The 17,620-nt window shown below is 41.5% G+C and overlaps 1 protein-coding gene across 4 annotated transcripts in view; it reads right to left on the reverse strand.

Annotated features, from left to right (window-relative positions):
- The window catches only part of MORC3 (MORC family CW-type zinc finger 3), a 57,194-nt gene that overhangs the window by 5,513 nt on the left and 34,061 nt on the right, over positions 1-17,620 (reverse strand). For all 4 annotated transcript variants that reach the window (XM_055279642.2, XM_063639268.1, XM_063639265.1 and 1 more), the window contains 6 exons: positions 14,769-14,873; positions 11,346-11,468; positions 11,165-11,239; positions 9,227-9,272; positions 7,175-7,341; positions 1,262-2,150 (listed from right to left, as the gene is read on the reverse strand). In XM_055279642.2, coding sequence (XP_055135617.2) covers positions 1,262-2,150; positions 7,175-7,341; positions 9,227-9,272; positions 11,165-11,239; positions 11,346-11,468; positions 14,769-14,873 — 1,405 coding nt within the window. The remainder of the gene's footprint in view (positions 1-1,261; positions 2,151-7,174; positions 7,342-9,226; positions 9,273-11,164; positions 11,240-11,345; positions 11,469-14,768; positions 14,874-17,620) is intronic.

A 17,620-nucleotide genomic window follows, 5' to 3' on the forward strand; every position in this document is an offset into this window, starting at 1 on the left:
GAAGTAGGGGCATATGAAGAGGCTACTGATATTTATCATTTGTCTCCTGGTATTTATCGTTTTTCTCCTTCTTTCTCAGTAAAAGAACCCATGCATAAAGACTGCATTTCCCAGGCACCCTTTAGCCAGATGACTCAGTTCTGACAGTCAGCACATAAGCAACTCAGGCCAGGCATGGGGGCTCACGCCTGTAATCCCAACACTTTGGGAGGCCAAGATGGGTGGATCACTTGACGTCAGGAGTTTGAGATCAGCCTGGCCAACGTGGTGAAACCCTGTCTCTACTAAAAAGACAAAAATTAGCCGGGCGTGGTGGCGTGTGCTGTAATCTCAGCTACTCGGGACGCTGAGGCAGGAGAATCGCTTGAACTCGGGAGGTGGAGGTTGCAGTAAGCCGAGATCGGGCCACTGCACTCACTCCAGCCTGGGCAACAGAGTGAAATTCAGTCTCAAGAAAAAATAAAAAATAAAAAAAAAAAAAAAATATATATATATATATATATATATATGTATATTAATCAAAGATTGTAAAAGGGATAAGTCAATTTCTCTCAGGAATCTTGAAAGACATAATCTAGAAAAAGGAATGACTCCATAACTAAAGTATTAACTATACTTAAAAGTAGAACTGATGCCCAAAAAAGAACATAATTAACTGTATTAATGAGGTATTAAGTTAATATTGGTATTCTGAACAGGACATTTACCATACCTGGCTACCCCCAATATTTTTCAGGAATGCACATCTCAAGACATTGGAAGAACCAAAAATGCCCCTACACATTTCCATACGCCTCCAAGAGGCCCTCTCCTCAGTTGACAACCAGTAGAATAACAGACACTCGATAAGAACAGAATTATTTTTAAGTAAAAGCATTCCAATCTAGCAACTGGCAGCTTTTTTTTGAGACAGAGTCTCACTCTGTTGCCCAGGCTGGAATGTGGTGGTGCAATCTTGGCTCATGGCAGCCTCCACCTCCTGGGTTCAAGCGATTCTCCTGCCTCAGCCTCCCAGGTAGCTGGGACCTATAGGCGCCCACCACCACGCCTGGCTAATTTTTCTATTTTTAGTAGAAACGGGGTTTCACCATGTTGTCCAGGCTGGTCTCGAACTCCTGACCGCAAGTGACTGACCCACCCACCTTGGCTTCCCCAAGTGGTGGGATTACAGGCATGAGCCACCGCGCCCAGCCAACTGGCAGCTTCTTAAGGTTTAAATGGCCCTGAACTCCACGACTACAAGTTGGATGATATAACTCACCTCATTTTTATACTGGTCCCTCTCAATACTGCATTTGTCCAGTTGTCTAAACACATCGTCAAGCTGCACAGCCATCTCATCCATTTCACTTTTACTCTCATTATTGGAACACTGGCTGCATTCAGCCTTTACATGTTGCAAAGCACTACATTGTTTTTTCAGCCTTTCTATTTCTTCCAAAGCTTGCTGATACTGAGATACCATACGGTCTGGACTTTCAGATTTGCCATTAATACTTTCAAGTAAAAATACAGCATCGGTTTCAGTGGACTGATGGCAAGTTTCTTTCTTAACATACTTGTCATTCATTTCTAGTATCCTCTGTTGTAACACTTTGATTTGATCAGTAAACATACGACACTGTCTTTTATAATTCTCTTTTTCCTCGGTGACAAGGAGTAGCTGGTTTCTCAGTTCCTGTAATTGGCAGCCTGCATCATCTGCAGATTTATCAGTGGTTTCCTGGGTTTCATGTATCTTTGCCTCAGCTTCTACACAGGAGGGCAGAATCACTGCATCATTTCTTACGTCTATCTCGTCTTCAACAGTTTCTTCTTTTTTAACAACTAAACTTGGTACTTCAGTCTGGGTAGCTGCAGTATTTCCCTGGTCGCATCGGGATGATGAAGTGCTTGTTGAACCAGTCTGGCCACAAGGTTCACTGTCACCCACAAGCTCGACCTGAACACCACCTTGCTCAACGTGACCCTGTTCTGATTTCATGTCAACATCATGATCTACTGCAGGTTTGGGGGTACTGTTTTCTTCTAAGATGATGACATCTTCATCATCGTCATCACCTTTATAAGCTGAATTTTCAAACTGACTACTCAATCTCCGATTCTTTGCATTCAAAATTGAGGAACGAGTAGAAAGCCTCCGTTTCAAGCTGAAAAAAATTTTAATATAAAATATAAGATTATAAAATATGGACAAAATAGATGACCTTGAAGTAATTATTCTAACAAATGCAGTATTATAACAGTTTTTTTTGTTTGTTTTTTGAGATTAGTGTCACTGTCGCCCAGGCTAGAGTGCAATGGCACAGTCTTGGCTCACTGCAACCTCTGCCTCCAGGTTCAAGTGATTCTCCTGCCTCAGCCTCCCGAGGAGCTGGGATTACAGGCACCCGCCACCACGTCCAACTAATTTTTATATTTTTAGTACAGATGGGGATTCCCCATGTTGGCCAGGCTGGTCTCAAACTCCTTGACCTCAAGCAATCTGCCTGCCGCAGCCTCCCAAAGTGCTGGGATTAGACGCATGAGCCACTGTGCCCAGCCTATAAGTTTTGAAATACTAAGAAATACCCAGGCTCATTTTTTTAAAGTGACGCATTGTATAGTACCAATCACTGATTTAATGAAGTAGAGATTATTTTCTCTTTTTACAGATGAAGACAATGGACTACTGAGCTCTCTTTGAAGTATCAGATCTATTTACTGCCAAACATCTCTGCATTTGATGACCTCCAGGCATTTCAGTGTACACATTTCCAGAACAGAATGCTACCCACCCCGGCCCCTTCTTTGTATTCTTCAGCTCGGGGAATGGCATCACCAGTTTCATTTCCCCATAATAATTTTTATCAGTAATCAGTGATCAAAGGTAAGCCATAAAGCAAACCAGTATTTCTTATCCTTTCATATGAAACAATTTTATCTGAATTAAAAATTGCCCCAATTTCTTCATTTGCATCATTCCCTGTTCATTCATGTTAATATGTGCATAGTTCACATTTATTTATCACCATTTGATTGCCTTTTTCCACACTTGGAGGAATATTTGTACTGGTTTGCTATTTGGGCCTTGTGTTGGACCTCCTAGATCTCAGGAAGGATTTTCCTCTTTTTTGGACTGTCTCATATTGAGGGAGCACAGCCTGCAACAGCATCTTAATGAAGGGTACACAGAACATAACAAATGCAAAGTTTTGCATGATGAAAACATCTTTATTTCTCTCTCAAGTCTATTGCTAGCTTAACTGTTACATAGGCTTCCAGATTGAAAAATTTTCTCAGAAATTTAAAAGCATCATTCCATTTTCATCTGCCGTTCAAGTGTTTCTGCCATTCTAATTCCTCATCTCTTGCACGTACATAATCTGTTTCTTTCTGAAAAAATCTTTTATTCCCTGCGTTAAAAAATGTCATGATCCTGGCCGGGCGCGGTGGCTCACGCTTGTAATCCCAGCACTTTGGGAGGCCGAGGCGGGCGGATCACGAGGTCAGGAGATCGAGACCACGGTGAAACCCCGTCTCTACTAAAAATACAAAAAAATTAGCCAGGCGTGGTGGCGGGCGCCTGTAGTCCCAGCTACTCGGAGAGGCTGAGGCAGGAGAATGGCGTGAACCCGGGAGGCGGAGCTTGCAGTGAGCCGAGATCGCGCCACTGCACTCCAGCCTGGGCGACAGAGCGAGACTCCGTCTCAAAAAAAAAAAAAAAAAAAAAAAAAATGTCATGATCCTATGTCTTTGAGTGGCCCTCCTTCCAGACATTCTGCTCTGTAGTTAATGGAAATGCATTTTTTCTGGTATGATTTCCCATTCTGGAAGGCAGCTACGTTTACTACACCGTACCAGTGCCTACTTCCCATTCTGAAACTCCCTTATTCAGATGGTGGCTTTCCAGTACAGATACTGTATCTTTTCTTCTTTCTCTATCTTCCAACTGTTAAGCTTTTCATTCTAAATGATTTATTTATTTAAGTCTACATCACTTTCCCCCAATAAATTTCACAATGTCTTCTTCTATTCCCTTTGTTTCAGTCTGCTGTCCCATGTGGGAGATGACACATGTGGCTATCCAGGGCTATCTGCGTATACCTAAGAGTGAAACTGACTAGCAGTAGTTAGGGCTGAGCTTGTGATTCAAACGGTGCTCAAACTGCCATCATCATTTAGGCTTCTCTCTTGGAGCCCAGTGAGGAGGGAAAGGTGGATTTCTGACCATTCAGTATCCAAACTTTCCCTTACTCATTCGGTTTCATTCTGCTCATCTACATCTTCAGCAGTAAAAACTGCTCCATAAAGTAAATTACCTATCTTCTGACAGAGGCAGAGAAAGGGCACTTGCCAGACTTTGCAGGTTGGAAAGAGGTCTCGACTTTAAGTTTCCAACCAAGCCTCTGGTTCTCACCCCTATCTATCTTCCACCTTCAGCAGTCCCCAGAGCTTCCAAGTTAGGAGACTTTCTAGGGACCTGTGGAGTAAACTGGTTTCTACCATCCTCCAGCAGGCTTAGGTTTCAGCTTCCCTTGGTTTGCTGTTATCAAGTACTTCTTGCTTACTCTGCCCTGTTTAATTTGGAGTTACTCTATTATTTTTCTTACCAAGCTAATTCCTATTTGTATTTCCTAAGACTTAGATACACCCTTTCCACAAACTTTGGTTTATAAATTTGAGAATAAATATGGCTTTAAAAACTGTTTAATAGGCTGGGCGCAGTGGCTCATGCCTGTAATCCCAGCACTTTGGGAGGCCGAGACAGGCAGATTGCGTGAGCTTAGGAGTTTTGAGACCAGCCTGGGCAATACGGTGAAACCCCATCTCTACCACAATACAAAAAATTAGCAGTGCATGGCGGTGTACATTTGTAGTCTCAGCTACTTGGGAGGCTGAGGCAGGGGAGTTGTTTGAACCGGGAGGCAGAGGTTGCAGTAAACTGAGATTACACCACTGCACTCCAGGCTGGGCGACAGAGAAAGACTCTGTTTCAAAAAAAAAAGGTTGTTTAATCAAAAATTTCCCTCTTTATTCTTGTCTTCCATTTTGATGACAGCCAACTTTTAAAAAATTTTATTTACAACCATAAAAAAGAAAGAAATAATGTCCTTTGCAACAACATGAATGCAGCTGGAGGCCTTTATCCTAAGCGAATTAATGCAGGAACAGAAAACCAAATACTTCATGTTCTCACTTATAAGTGGGAGCTAAGTGCTAGGTACACATGGACATAAAGATGGGAACCATAGACACTGGGGACTACTAGAGTGGGGAGAGAGGAAAGGAGGGGGGCAGAGCTGAAAAACTACATATTGGGTACTATGCTCAATAGTGGATATGGTATCATTCATACCCCAAACCTCAGGATCATGCCATATACCCATATAACAAACCTGCATGTACCCTGAATCTAAAAGTTAAAATCATTAAAAATACTTTTAATCTCTTATCTGTAAACTACAAAACCATCCTTACAAAGAAAAGCCAAAAATATTAAGGAGATCTGTAAAATATGAGTTCTTAATAAAGTGGCAATCCAGCTCCAAAATGAGTGTCCAATACACAGGTTATAAAGAGCAAACTGGCCGGGTGCTGTGGCTCACGCCTGTAATCTCAGTACTTTGGGAGGCCGAGGCGGGAGGATCACCTGAGGTCAGGAGTTCGAGACTATCCTGGCTAACATGGTGAAACCCCATCTCTACTAAAAATACAAAAAATTAGCCGGGCATGGTGGCGCGTGCCTGTAATCCCAGCTACTCGGGACGCTGAGGCAGGGGAATCGCTTGAACCAGGAGTCGGAGGTTGCATTGAGTTGAGATCGCACCATTGCACTCCAGCTTGGGCAACAAAAGCGAAACTCAAAGAAAGAACAAACTATTCTAGAATTTGCCCTCTTTGATTTATATATGCATAAAGGCAGTTAGTTATTTATAATCTTCCTTGGGGTCAAAAATTCCTTTGAGAATTTGATAAAAGTTACAAAACATCTCAAAAAAAAATCTGGCCCACTATCTTAGAGAAGCTTGTTTCAATATTCCTCTTTGAATAACAAACATCAGTATAGTCAGTCTGATCCACTAGTTTGTAGACATCACGTTCATTCTTCTTCACTTTTCTTCATTCTATTAACTTGGAAGAGGCCATCTACAAGACTACTGTTTTCAGAACTTCAGGAACCAACGTAAGTACCACCTCATCACAAAGCCTTTGCTGATCAATCCAGTCAAGATGGCTGACTATTCAATTCATGCATCACTTTCTCTTTGTCCCTTCCTTCTCCATCCACTCCTCCAATAAATTAAGTGCCTACAGTGTGCCACAGGCTTTGCAAAGAACTTCCGGGTCACTATAGTGTCGTACTGTTAATTGCTTCATTTTTTTTTTTTTTTTTTTTTTTGAGACGGAGTCTCGCTCTGTCACCCAGGCTGGAGTGCAGTGGCGCGATCTCGGCTCACTGCAACCTCCGCCTCCCAGGTTCAAGCAATTCTCTTGCCTCAGCCTTCCAAGTAGCTGGGATTACAGGCATGTACCACCACGCCCACCTAATTTTTATATCTTTAGTAGAGACGGGGTTTCACCATGTTGGCCAGGCTGGTCTCGAACTCCTGACCTCAAATGATCCACCCGCCTCAGCCTCCCAAAGTGCTGGGATTACAGGCATGAACCACCACGCCCGGCCTGCTTCACATTTTTTTAAGTCCTGATCATCTTAAAAGCAGGAATTGTCATAATATATAGAAATTCAAAGAGGTAAGAATGTGATCAAACTCTACAATGAATACAATTAATGCTTTTTTTTTTTTTTTTTTGAGACGGAGTTTTGCTCTTGTTGCCCAGGCTGGAGTGCAGCCTCAGCCTCCGTCTCAACCTCTGGAGTGGCTGGGATTACAGGTGCCCGCCACCACGCCTGGTTAATTTTTTGGTATTTTTAGTAGAGATGGGGTTTCGCCATGTTGGCCAGGCTGGTCAATTAATACTTTTTAAGGAATTTAACAGGTGGCAGAAGTAGGGTTTAGCCTAAGTTTAGACAATAAAAGCAAGACAATTTGTCCTGAAGATTTTCACATTCATGGAACCTACAATTCACAGTGGAACTACAATGATCCTGAATTGCATCACTGTCATAGAAGTGCCAAGTAAAGGCTCTGTTTAATATTCCCCAAATGGAAAACCAATCTTAGCCACTGACCTGTTGCTCTCAGGTTCAGACTGGGGTGAAACTTGATGATTATTTAGAAGTCTTGTCGCATAAGAATTTGTTCCTTCTGTAAGATGTCTTCTTGGAACACTTTCCTTAGGAGAAGAAAAGCTTGGAGTTGAAAGAGCAGTTGGCCGAAACAACAGTTCAGCATTAATCTGTTGGAGGGAAAAATCATCACCTTAAAGGAATTATTTCTAGTGTGACATGCCCAAAACACAAGATATAATCTTCCTTTTCCCCCTTATCCCAGAAGACACAAAAACAATTCTAAACATGTAAATTCCTTGTGCTATACCAGGAATCAACAAGTAAACCAATGAACTAATTAAATCCAGCCTGCAAGTAGGCTAAGAATAGCTTTGTATTTTTAAAAGGTGTGAAGAAACAAAGCAACAAAACAAAGAATATGCAAGAGACTTTATGTGGCCCACAAAGCCAAAAAGATCTACCATGTGGTGACCTCTTTGCTACTAGACTTATCAAGACCCAAACTTCTCAAGCAAGAAGCACAACTGCCTACTTGTATTCAGATGGCCCCTGATTTACAATGGCGCCAACTTTATGATGGTGCAAAAGCAATACCCATTCAGCAGAAACTGTATTTCGAGTACTCAAGCATTTTTGTTTTTCACTTTCAGTATTCAATAAAGTTCATGAGATACTCAATACTTTATGATAAAACACACTGTTAGATGACTGCCCAATGTAGGCTAACATAAGAGTTCTGAGCGCAATTAAGGTAGGCTAAGTGAAGCTATGATATTCAATAGGTTAAGTGTATTAAATGCATTTTTGATAACAATACTTTCTGTGTTTTTTGGGCTTTTTTGTTTGTTTTTTGTTTTTTGTTTTTTTGAGACAGAGTCTCAGTCTGATCCCCAGGATGGAGTGCAGTGGTGTGATCCTGGCTCACTGCAACCTCCACCTCCCGGGTTTAAGCAATTCTTGTGCCTCAGCCTCCTGAGTAGCTGGGATTACAAGTGCCTGCCACCACATTCAGTTATTTTTTATATTTTTAGTAGAGACAGGGTTTTGCCATATTGCCCAGGCTGGTCTCAAACTCCTGGCCTCAAGTGATCGCCCACCTTGCCTTCCCAAAGTGCTGGGAACACAGGCATGAGCCACCACAGCTGGCCAAAAACGTTTTCAACTTATGATGAGCTTATCAGGATGTAACTCTATGGTAAGCCTAGGAGCATCTATACTCAACCAAAGCTCTTTAACACAGTAAGTATTAAGACAGAAGAGAGAGGCCAGGCAGAGTAGTCAACACTGGGAAAAACACTATGGCTTTTGTCCAGGTTAGCACTAGAATACGGCTTCCTGGGTGTTCCTGGGATGTCTTCCTTAACTGCTTATCTAACAGTACAATTTTTAAAGTTTGTTTCCCTTTCCTCAGGAGATACCCAACTAAACAATCAAACTAACAGTTTGAATAATGTTGGATTAGGAAGCATTGGAAAGGTGGGCTAGGAGAAGTACAAGAGAAGAAAATGAACTAAATAAACCAAATCCCTTTGATATGTATTAAACATATCACTATTGATTAAACTAAGCACTACACAACATAAGACACAGCTATAAAATGGAAAGCTTGGACAGGTGTGGTGGCTCATACCTGTAATCCTAGCACTTTGGGAGGCTGAGATGGGAGGATTACTTGAAGCCAGGAGTTCAAGACCAGCCTGGTCAACATAGTGAGACCCCATCTCTATTTTATTTATTTTTTGAGATGGAAGTCTCGCTCTGTGGCCCAGACTACAGTGTAATGGCACCAATCTCTCTCACTGCAACAGCTGCCTCCCAGGTTCAAGCGATTCTCCTGTTTCAGCCTCCCGAGTAGCTGGGATTACAGGCATGTGCCACCACATCCAGCAATTTTTGTGTTTTTAGTAGAGACAGGGTTTCACCATGTTGGCCAGGCTGGTCTTGAACTCCTGACCTCAGGTGATCCACCCGCCTCGGCCTCCCAAAATGCTGGGATTACAGGTGTCAGCCCCCATCTCTATTTAAAAAAAAAAAAAAAGAAGGCTTAATTACCCGAGGGATCATTTCCGGTTGTCTGATCCTGAATTTTTCCTTGTTGCTTTAAAATAAAGATGAAAAACATGTTGTTATTTCTCAATCCCATTTCCCAATGACATACCTGCCATTTATGCAGTTTCTAAGATACTCTGAACTCTGTTTCTATTTCAATATAATCGGCAGTAAGCCCTTTGGGAAATACTTTCTACCTTTTATCTCAGTAGTACCCTAATTTCAGCCTGAATTTTTCCATCCTCACCGGTATAAACTGCAGATCTTTGGTGTTTTTTTCTCCACTAAGACCAGATAACTCAGTCCAGAATCACAGGCTTTTGAACTAGAACATCACATAGGTTTTGTTTTGTTTTTTGTTTTTTTTTTTTTTTTGAGAGGGAATCTTGCCCAGGCTGGAATGCAGTGGTGCAACCTCGGTTCAATGCAACCTCTGCCTCCTGGGTTCAAGAAATTCTCCTGCCGCAGCCTCCCGAGTAGCTCGGATTACAGGTGTCCACCACCACGCCCGGCTGATTTTTTTATTTTTCGTAGAGACAGGGTTTCACCATGTTGGCCAGGCTGGTCTCGAACTTCTGATCCACCCACCTCAGCCTCCCAAAGTGCTGGGATTACAGACGTGAGCCACCATGCCCGGTCTTCTTCCTTTTTTTTGAGACAGAGTCTCACTCTGTCGCCCAGGCTAGAGTGCAGTGGTGTGCTCAGCTCACCACTGCCTCTGCCTCCTGGGTTCAAGTGATTCTCCTGCCTCAGCCTCCTGAGTAGCTGGGATTACAGCACGCACCACCACACCCAGCTAATTTTTGTATTTTTAGTACAGACGGGGTGTCACCATGTTGGCCAGGCTGGTATCAAACTCCTGACCTCAAGTGATCCACCCACCTCAGTCTCACAAAGTGCTGGGGTTACAGGTGTGAGCCACCGCACCGGGCCCACAGAGGTTTCTATACTTCCAGTACTATTGCTGGATTTCATTAAAGAATAGTACACTACGAATCAAAGCCATCTGAAAAGCTCTTCGTAACTTGGCCTTCTGTGTGTGGTAGATCAGCCTGAAGTCTCCATTGGCTGACTATCCTTATTCGGCATCTGTCCCACTTCCATTTTCTTTTTTTTTTTTTTTTTTTAAGACAGAGTCTTGCTCTTGTTGCCCAAGCTGGAGTGCAGTGGCGCGATCTTGGCTCACTGCAACCTCTGCCCCCCGGGTTCAAACGATTCTCCTGCCTTAGCCTCCCAAGTAGCTGGGATTACAGGCACCCGCCACCACACCCGGCTAATTTTTTGTATTTTTAGTAGAGACGGGGTTTCACCACGTTGGCCAAGCTGGTCTCGAACTCCTGACCTCAGGTGATCCACCCGCCTCAACCTCCCAAAGTGCCACATCCATTTTCCATTATTCCCATTCACATACTCTAGTTAAACTGAGCAAATGTTTGTTCCCTGTACATTCTCATCGTACCCATCCTTCAAGGCCTATTACAAAAATGACCTCCTTCATGACGTTTTCTGATCTATTTCTGCTCTCCCACTCACGAGACAGAACCACTCTCCCTATGAGCTTTCTTACAGCACTGGACCAGAGCTTCTATGGCACTCACCAACACATAACTGGTAAAATTCATGTCTCACCTCTTCTGTTACACCTTCTCTATAAGCTTGAACGGGGGAATATTCATTAATGATCCCTCTACATACAGCTCAAAACAGCAGATTGCTCTTACACAAAACATCTGGCACATATGGCAGCAATAAGCATGAAAGAAACAGCAGGTATCCACAGCATAAGTTTTTGTTTTTAAAGCCCTTGATATTACGCACTCCACATTATAAACTTTTTCAATTACACATGCTTTACCTTGGAGAAGCATCAAACAATGTTGCCAAGGCATCACTGTTCGTAATCTGGGCATTATTACCCACCATACATAATACAACACTCACGTCTTTTTGTAGGTTTTTTCATAAGTGGGATGTACCAAATCCTCATCTTCAGGTTCTTCTGGAACCTCACAATTTCTATTCAGAAAAATCACATAGGAATAACATGTCACCAGCGCCTATTCATACATTGTGAACAGTACTTTCCGTCTTTCCAAAAAGGGTACTACCAACTCTATGGTACCTGAACTGTGGGTCAGGGTTATTGGAGCAATACCATTTTTCAGGAAGTTGATCCATCCCATCAGGTAATTTCCGCCACTTTAGACAGGCATCACACTGAACCCATGTCTGATCAGGACGCTTCCTGTCCCAAAACAAGAACAAAATATTAACACAGAAATATGGACTCTAAATACTTCATCAGATGCTCCATGTCATTTCTACCACAAGATGCCGTTATTTAATTCCTTTCCTAAAAATTAAGACGTAACTCTTTCAAAATTAGGCTGGGTGCGATGGCTCATGCCTATAATCCCAGGAGTTAGAAACTAGCCTGGACAACATGGTGAAACCCTGTCTCTACAAAAAACACAAAGATTAACTGGGCGTGGTAATGCACACCTGTGGTCCCTGCTACTTGGGAGGCTGAGGTGGGAGGATTGCTTGAGCCCAGGAGGCAGAGGTTGCAATCATGCTACTGAGCTCCAGTCAAGGCCACAGAGAAAGACCCTGTCAAAAAAAAAAAAAAAAAAGGAAAGGAAAGGAAAAAGGAAAAAAAGAAAAAGGAAAGGAAAAGAAAAGAAAAGAGAAAAGGCAAGACACGGTGGCTCATGGCTCTTGCCTATAATTTGGGAGGCTAAAGCAAGAGGGCTGCTTGGGCCCAAGAGTTTGGGACCAGCCTGGGCAACACAGTGAGACCCTGTCTCTACAAGATATTTTTTAGAAATACGTTTTAAAAACAACTATTTTGAGCTGGGTGTGGTGGCATACACCTTAGTCTCAGATACTCAGGAGGCTGAGGTTGGAGAATCGCTTGAGCACAGGAGTATGAGGCCAGCCTGGGCAACATAGTTAGACCCCATCTCTCAAAAAATAAAACACAACCATTTTGGTTACCTTCAAAAGATTAAAAGTCACAAGCCAATTTGAACAATGTGACTTAAATGTCTTAATAGCATTGAATTTTTTCTATAATAACTTGATATTTCAAATGCCTTGCCCTGAACTTTAGTGTCTACAATGTTAAATCTACAATATATTGTATTTATTAGCATAATAAATCACTTAAGTCCAGAAAACAGAATTCTGTTGTTATAATTTAAGTAACTTTAAATAAGACACTTTTGCCCTCTTACTTCTGAATAACTAAAATTAGTATACTTTTAGTTTACAAAATGCTTTCATATTTTTCTCATTTAAAAATCAAGGCCGGGTGCGGTGGCTCATGCCTGTAATCCCAGCACTTTGGGAGGCTTAGGCAGGTGGATCACGAGGTCAGGAGATCGAGACTACCCTGGCCAACATGGTGAAACCCTGTCTCTACTAAAAATACAAATTAGCCGTGCGTGGTGGCAGGTTCCTGTAGTCCCAGCTACTCAGGAGGCTGAGGCAGGAGAATGGCATGAACTCAGGAGGCAGAGCTTGCAGTGAGCCAAGATTGTGCCACTGCACTCCAGCCTGGGTGACAGAGTGAGCTTCCACCTCAAAAAAAAAAAAAAAAAAATTCCTGTAAAGAACTTGTATATATTCTTTTTTTAAATTATTTTTTGTTTCTACTTTATTTATTAATTTTTTTAAGAGATAGGTCTTACCACGTTGCCCAGGCTGGTCTCTAACCCCTGAGTTCAAGCAATCCTTCTGCCTTGGCCTCCCAAAGTACTGGGATTACAGGTGTGATCCACTGGATACAGCCTATGTAGACTTATTTTACACATGAAAACTTCACCTTAATGTCAATAGCTTTTTAAATCTAGTTTTATTTCATTTTTTTTTTTTTTTTTTTTTTGAGACAGAGTTTCACCCTTTTCACCCAGGCTGGAGTGCAATGGTGCAATCTCAGCTCATTGCAATCTCTGCCTCCAGGTTCAAGCTATTCTCCTGCCTCAGCCTCCCAAGTAGCTGGGATTACAGGCGTGCGCCACCATGCCTGGCTAGTTTTTGTATTTTCAGTAGATACGGGGTTTCACCATGTTGATCAGGCGGGTCTCAAACTCCAGACCTCAAGTGATCCGCCCACCTCGGTTGGCCTCCCAAAGTGCTGGGATTACAGATGTGAGCCACCGTACCTGGCCTGCTTTTGAAATCTAGCTTTGAAAAAGCATTTAGATATTTATTAAAAACTTCAAAACAGGATGAGCACAGTGGCTCACACCTGTAATCCCAGCACTTTGGGAGGCCAAGGCAGGCAGATCACCTGAGGTCAGGAGTTCAAGACCAGCCTGGCCAACATGGTGAAACTCTGTCTCTACTAAAAATACAAAAATTAGCCAGGCGTGGTGGCGCATGCCTGTAGTCCCAGCTCCTCGGGAGGCTGAGGCAGGAGAATTGCTTGAACCTGGGAGGTGGAGGTTGAAGTCAGCTGAGATTACGTCACTGCACTTCAGCCTGGGTGACAGAGCGAGACTCCATTTCAAAAAAAAAAAAAAAAACCCAAAAAAAAACCCCAACAAACCAACCAAACAAATCCAAAACTTCAAAACAATCTAGAGGTTTATATGGCATAACTTTATACTTTATAAACTCGTCTCAGGAAATTACCACTGTTAATTTTTTAAATACTAGCAGAAATTTTCTACGCTTATGAAGTATGCATGTGTATACTGACACGTTAAAAAAATACAAGCTGGGCACGGTGGCTCATGCCTATAATCCCAGCACTTTGGGTGGGAGGGTCACCTGAACCCAGGACATGGAGACCAGCCTGGGCAACACAGTGAGACCCACCTGTATAAAACTTCTTTTAAATATAAAAAAATTGAAAAGTACAACAGGAAGTCTACACACTGAGCTACATCTTTCTTGTTTTTCATTATATATCTGGGTTATCTTTGTAATAATGTATAAATTATGAATATGTATAATGTATAAATTATGTATAGTAATGTAAAAGAACACACAGATAAAGAACACACAGATACTGTTCATTCATTCATTTATAGGACTGTTATCCTGTGATGTGTTACTAAGAAACTGTCAGGCATATTATTTAATTCATATAATTCGAGGAGGCAAATGCTCTTAACGTTCCCATTTTATACACAAGAAAATGAAGGCTTACAAGAGGCCAAGTAATATGTTCAATATCACATGGCTACTTAAGCAGAATGAGAATATGAACTCAAGTGGGGTTTCAGCCCCATCATCCTAATGATACACTAAACCAGTGTTTTTCAAACTATTATATAATCCATCCATAGCATCTTAAAATGAAATAACATTAACATGCATCACATATGGGTAAACATTGTTTTATGAATGTTTTGTGTGCATGTCTACAGGTTTACATTCTACTCACTGATTTTGCAGCGTGCTAATTCATGTTGCAGAATTTACTCCTTACTATGAGTTACAGTCCTAAGTTTGTGAAACATTGTACAACCCCTTTACTCTCTAATACCACATCTTGATATCTAAGTGAAATGATATTTTTTAAAAATGTACTTACTGTATATCTTCAACTGGCAAATTTAGAGGATATTCTGTATTTTTCTTCACTTTCATTTCATTCCAGTAATCATTCAGCTTTTCTCCTAGTGCTGTTATTGTAAGTCTTAAAAAGTAAATCATAAAATCAATTCAAGAAAAATATTCTTTTCAAACATAAGATAAATCATAAATAATCTAGTAATGAGTACATAGCCACTGTGAAGAGAAAAAACTCCAAAACATATAGTTAATAAAGAACATTCAAGGTACAGGTGACCCTTGAACAACACAGGTTTGAACTGCACTTATATACAATTTTCTTTCAATAAATTAGAAAAATTTTTAGAGAGTTATAACAATTTGAAAAAAACTTCCAAGAACTGCATTGCCCAGAAATATCCAAAAAATTAAGAATAAGTTAGGTATGTCATGAATGCATAACATGCAAATACTAGTCTATTTTATCATTTACTACCATAAAATATAAACAAAGCTATTTAAAAAGTTAAAATTTATCAAGACTTAAGCATATACAGACTGTAGGTGGTTTCATTTGCAGTCAAGAGAAATGTAAACAAAGATGCAGTCTTAAATTATAACTGCGTAAGATTAATTATAGTACATACAATATTATTATAGCAATTTCATAGCCACCTCCTGTTGCTATTTTGGTGGGCTCAAGTTTTTTATTTGCTTCAAGTGCCTTATGACATGCTTATCTCCATGTAAGCATCTCCAAGAAATTTTGTATTGCAGTAAAAATCGTTCAGTGCAATACTGTAAACCTTGAATAACACCACAGGACCCACACAAACTGCCACTAGTGATGCTAGTTGTTTTCCCAAGAAGCAAAGTCATAATACAAGAAAAAGTATAAACTGCTTGATATGTGGGTTGAGCCGCCTGAGTAGCTGGGGCTACAGGCACTCACCACCGCGCCTGGCTAATTTTTTTTTTTTTTTTTAATTTTTTGTAGAGACACGGTATTGCTTTTTTGCCCAGGCTGCTCTCGAACTCCTGGCCTCAAGCTATTCTTGTCTCAGCCTCCCAAAGTGCTGGGATTACAGGGATGAGCCACCATGCCCAGCCTGTTTGGACAGGTTTTTAATGCAAACAAAAGTACTCTATTCTGGGAAAAAATGCCACAAAGAACACTTATTAGCAAAAAAGAGGAGCGTAAACCAGGATTTAAGTCCAAGAAGGGACAGGCTAACTCTACTGCTTTGTGCAAATGTAGTCAGGTTTATCATCAGGACTGAATTATCTATAAAGACGCTAACCCTCAAGCCTTGAAGAGAAAAGACAAACACCAGCTGCCAGTCTTTTGGTTGCACAAGCAGAAGGCCTGGATGAGAAATCCTTTTTCTGACTGGGTCCATTGATGCTTTGTTCCTGAAGTCAGGAATTAACTTGCCAGTAAAGGACTGCCTTTTACAGCTCTTTCGATATTGGACAAGGTACTCTGGCCACCCATAACCCCATGAGTTCAACACCAAAGGCATCCAAGTGGTCTACTTGTCCCGAAACACAACGTCTCTAATTCAGCTCTAGATAACAAGGGGGGTCATAAGACCTTTAAGGCTCATTACCCACAGCAAGACTACGGAAAAGATTGTTAACGCTGTGGAAGACAATTCCCACAGAGAAAACATCATGAAAGTCTAGAATAACGATACCACTGAAGATGCCATTATTAATACAGAAAAAGCTGTGAAAGCAATCAAGCTCAAAACAATAAATTCCTGCTGTGTCCACATGTTGTGCATGACTTCACAGTATTTATAAGATAGCCAGTTGAGGAAATCATCAGAGAGATTGTGGATATACAGGAAAAAAAAAAAGGTAGAGGGCAAAAAGTTTCAAGATATGGATGTTGCAGGAATTCAAGAGCAAACAGACACCACACCTGAGGAAATCAATGGAAGCCTACTTGATGGAGATGAGTGTTTCTGAACCAGTGTTAGACAGTGAGGAAGAAGACAGAAGAAGCAGTGCCCAGACAACAAACTGACATTAGACAATCCGGCAGTTGGGTTCCAATTATTCAAGACTGCTTTTGATTTCTTTTACAACATGGACACTTCTATGATACAGGCACTGAAACTGAAGCAGACAGTGGAAGAAGGATTGGTACTGTACAGAGATATTTTTACAAAAATAAAAATGCACTGGGCACGGTGGCTCACGCCTGTAATCCCAGCACTTCGGGAGACAGAAGCAGGCGGATCACAAGGTCAGGAGTTCAGGATGAGCCTGGCCAATATGGGGAAACCCCATCTCTACTAAACATTCAAAAATTAGCCGGGTGTGATGGCGCGTACCCGTAGTCCCGACTACTCAGGAGGCTGAGGCAGAAGAATCGCTTGAACCTGGGAGGCGGAGGTTGCAGTGAGCCAAGATGTGGGCAATAAAGCAAGACTCCGTCTCAAAAAAAAAAAAAAAAAAAGAAAGAAAACAAAAATGGAAAAAAGTCAGACAGAAATTACAGTGTATAAAAATTAAACTGAGTGTGCCTGCCTCTCCTTCCACCTCTTCTTGTGCCATGGCAAAACCAATCCCCCTTCTTCCTCAGCCTACTCAACATGAAGACTACGAGGATGAAGACATATAAACCACTTCCACTTAATGAACAGTAAATATATTTCTCTTCCTTATGATTTTGTTTTTGGTTTTCTTTTTTCTTTTTTTTTTTTTTGAGACAGGGTCTCGCTCTGTCACCCAGTCTAGGGTGCAATGGCGTGACTTAGGCTCACTGCAACCTCCACCTCCTGGGTTCAAGTGCTTCTCCTGCCTCAGTCTCCCAAGTAGCTGGGATTACAGGTGCCCACCACCATGTCCGGCTAATTTTTTTATTTTTAGTAGAGATGGGAC

The sequence above is a fragment of the Symphalangus syndactylus genome, chromosome 5 (genome assembly GCF_028878055.3).
Source record: "Symphalangus syndactylus isolate Jambi chromosome 5, NHGRI_mSymSyn1-v2.1_pri, whole genome shotgun sequence".
NCBI classification, from domain to species: Eukaryota; Metazoa; Chordata; class Mammalia; order Primates; family Hylobatidae; genus Symphalangus; species Symphalangus syndactylus.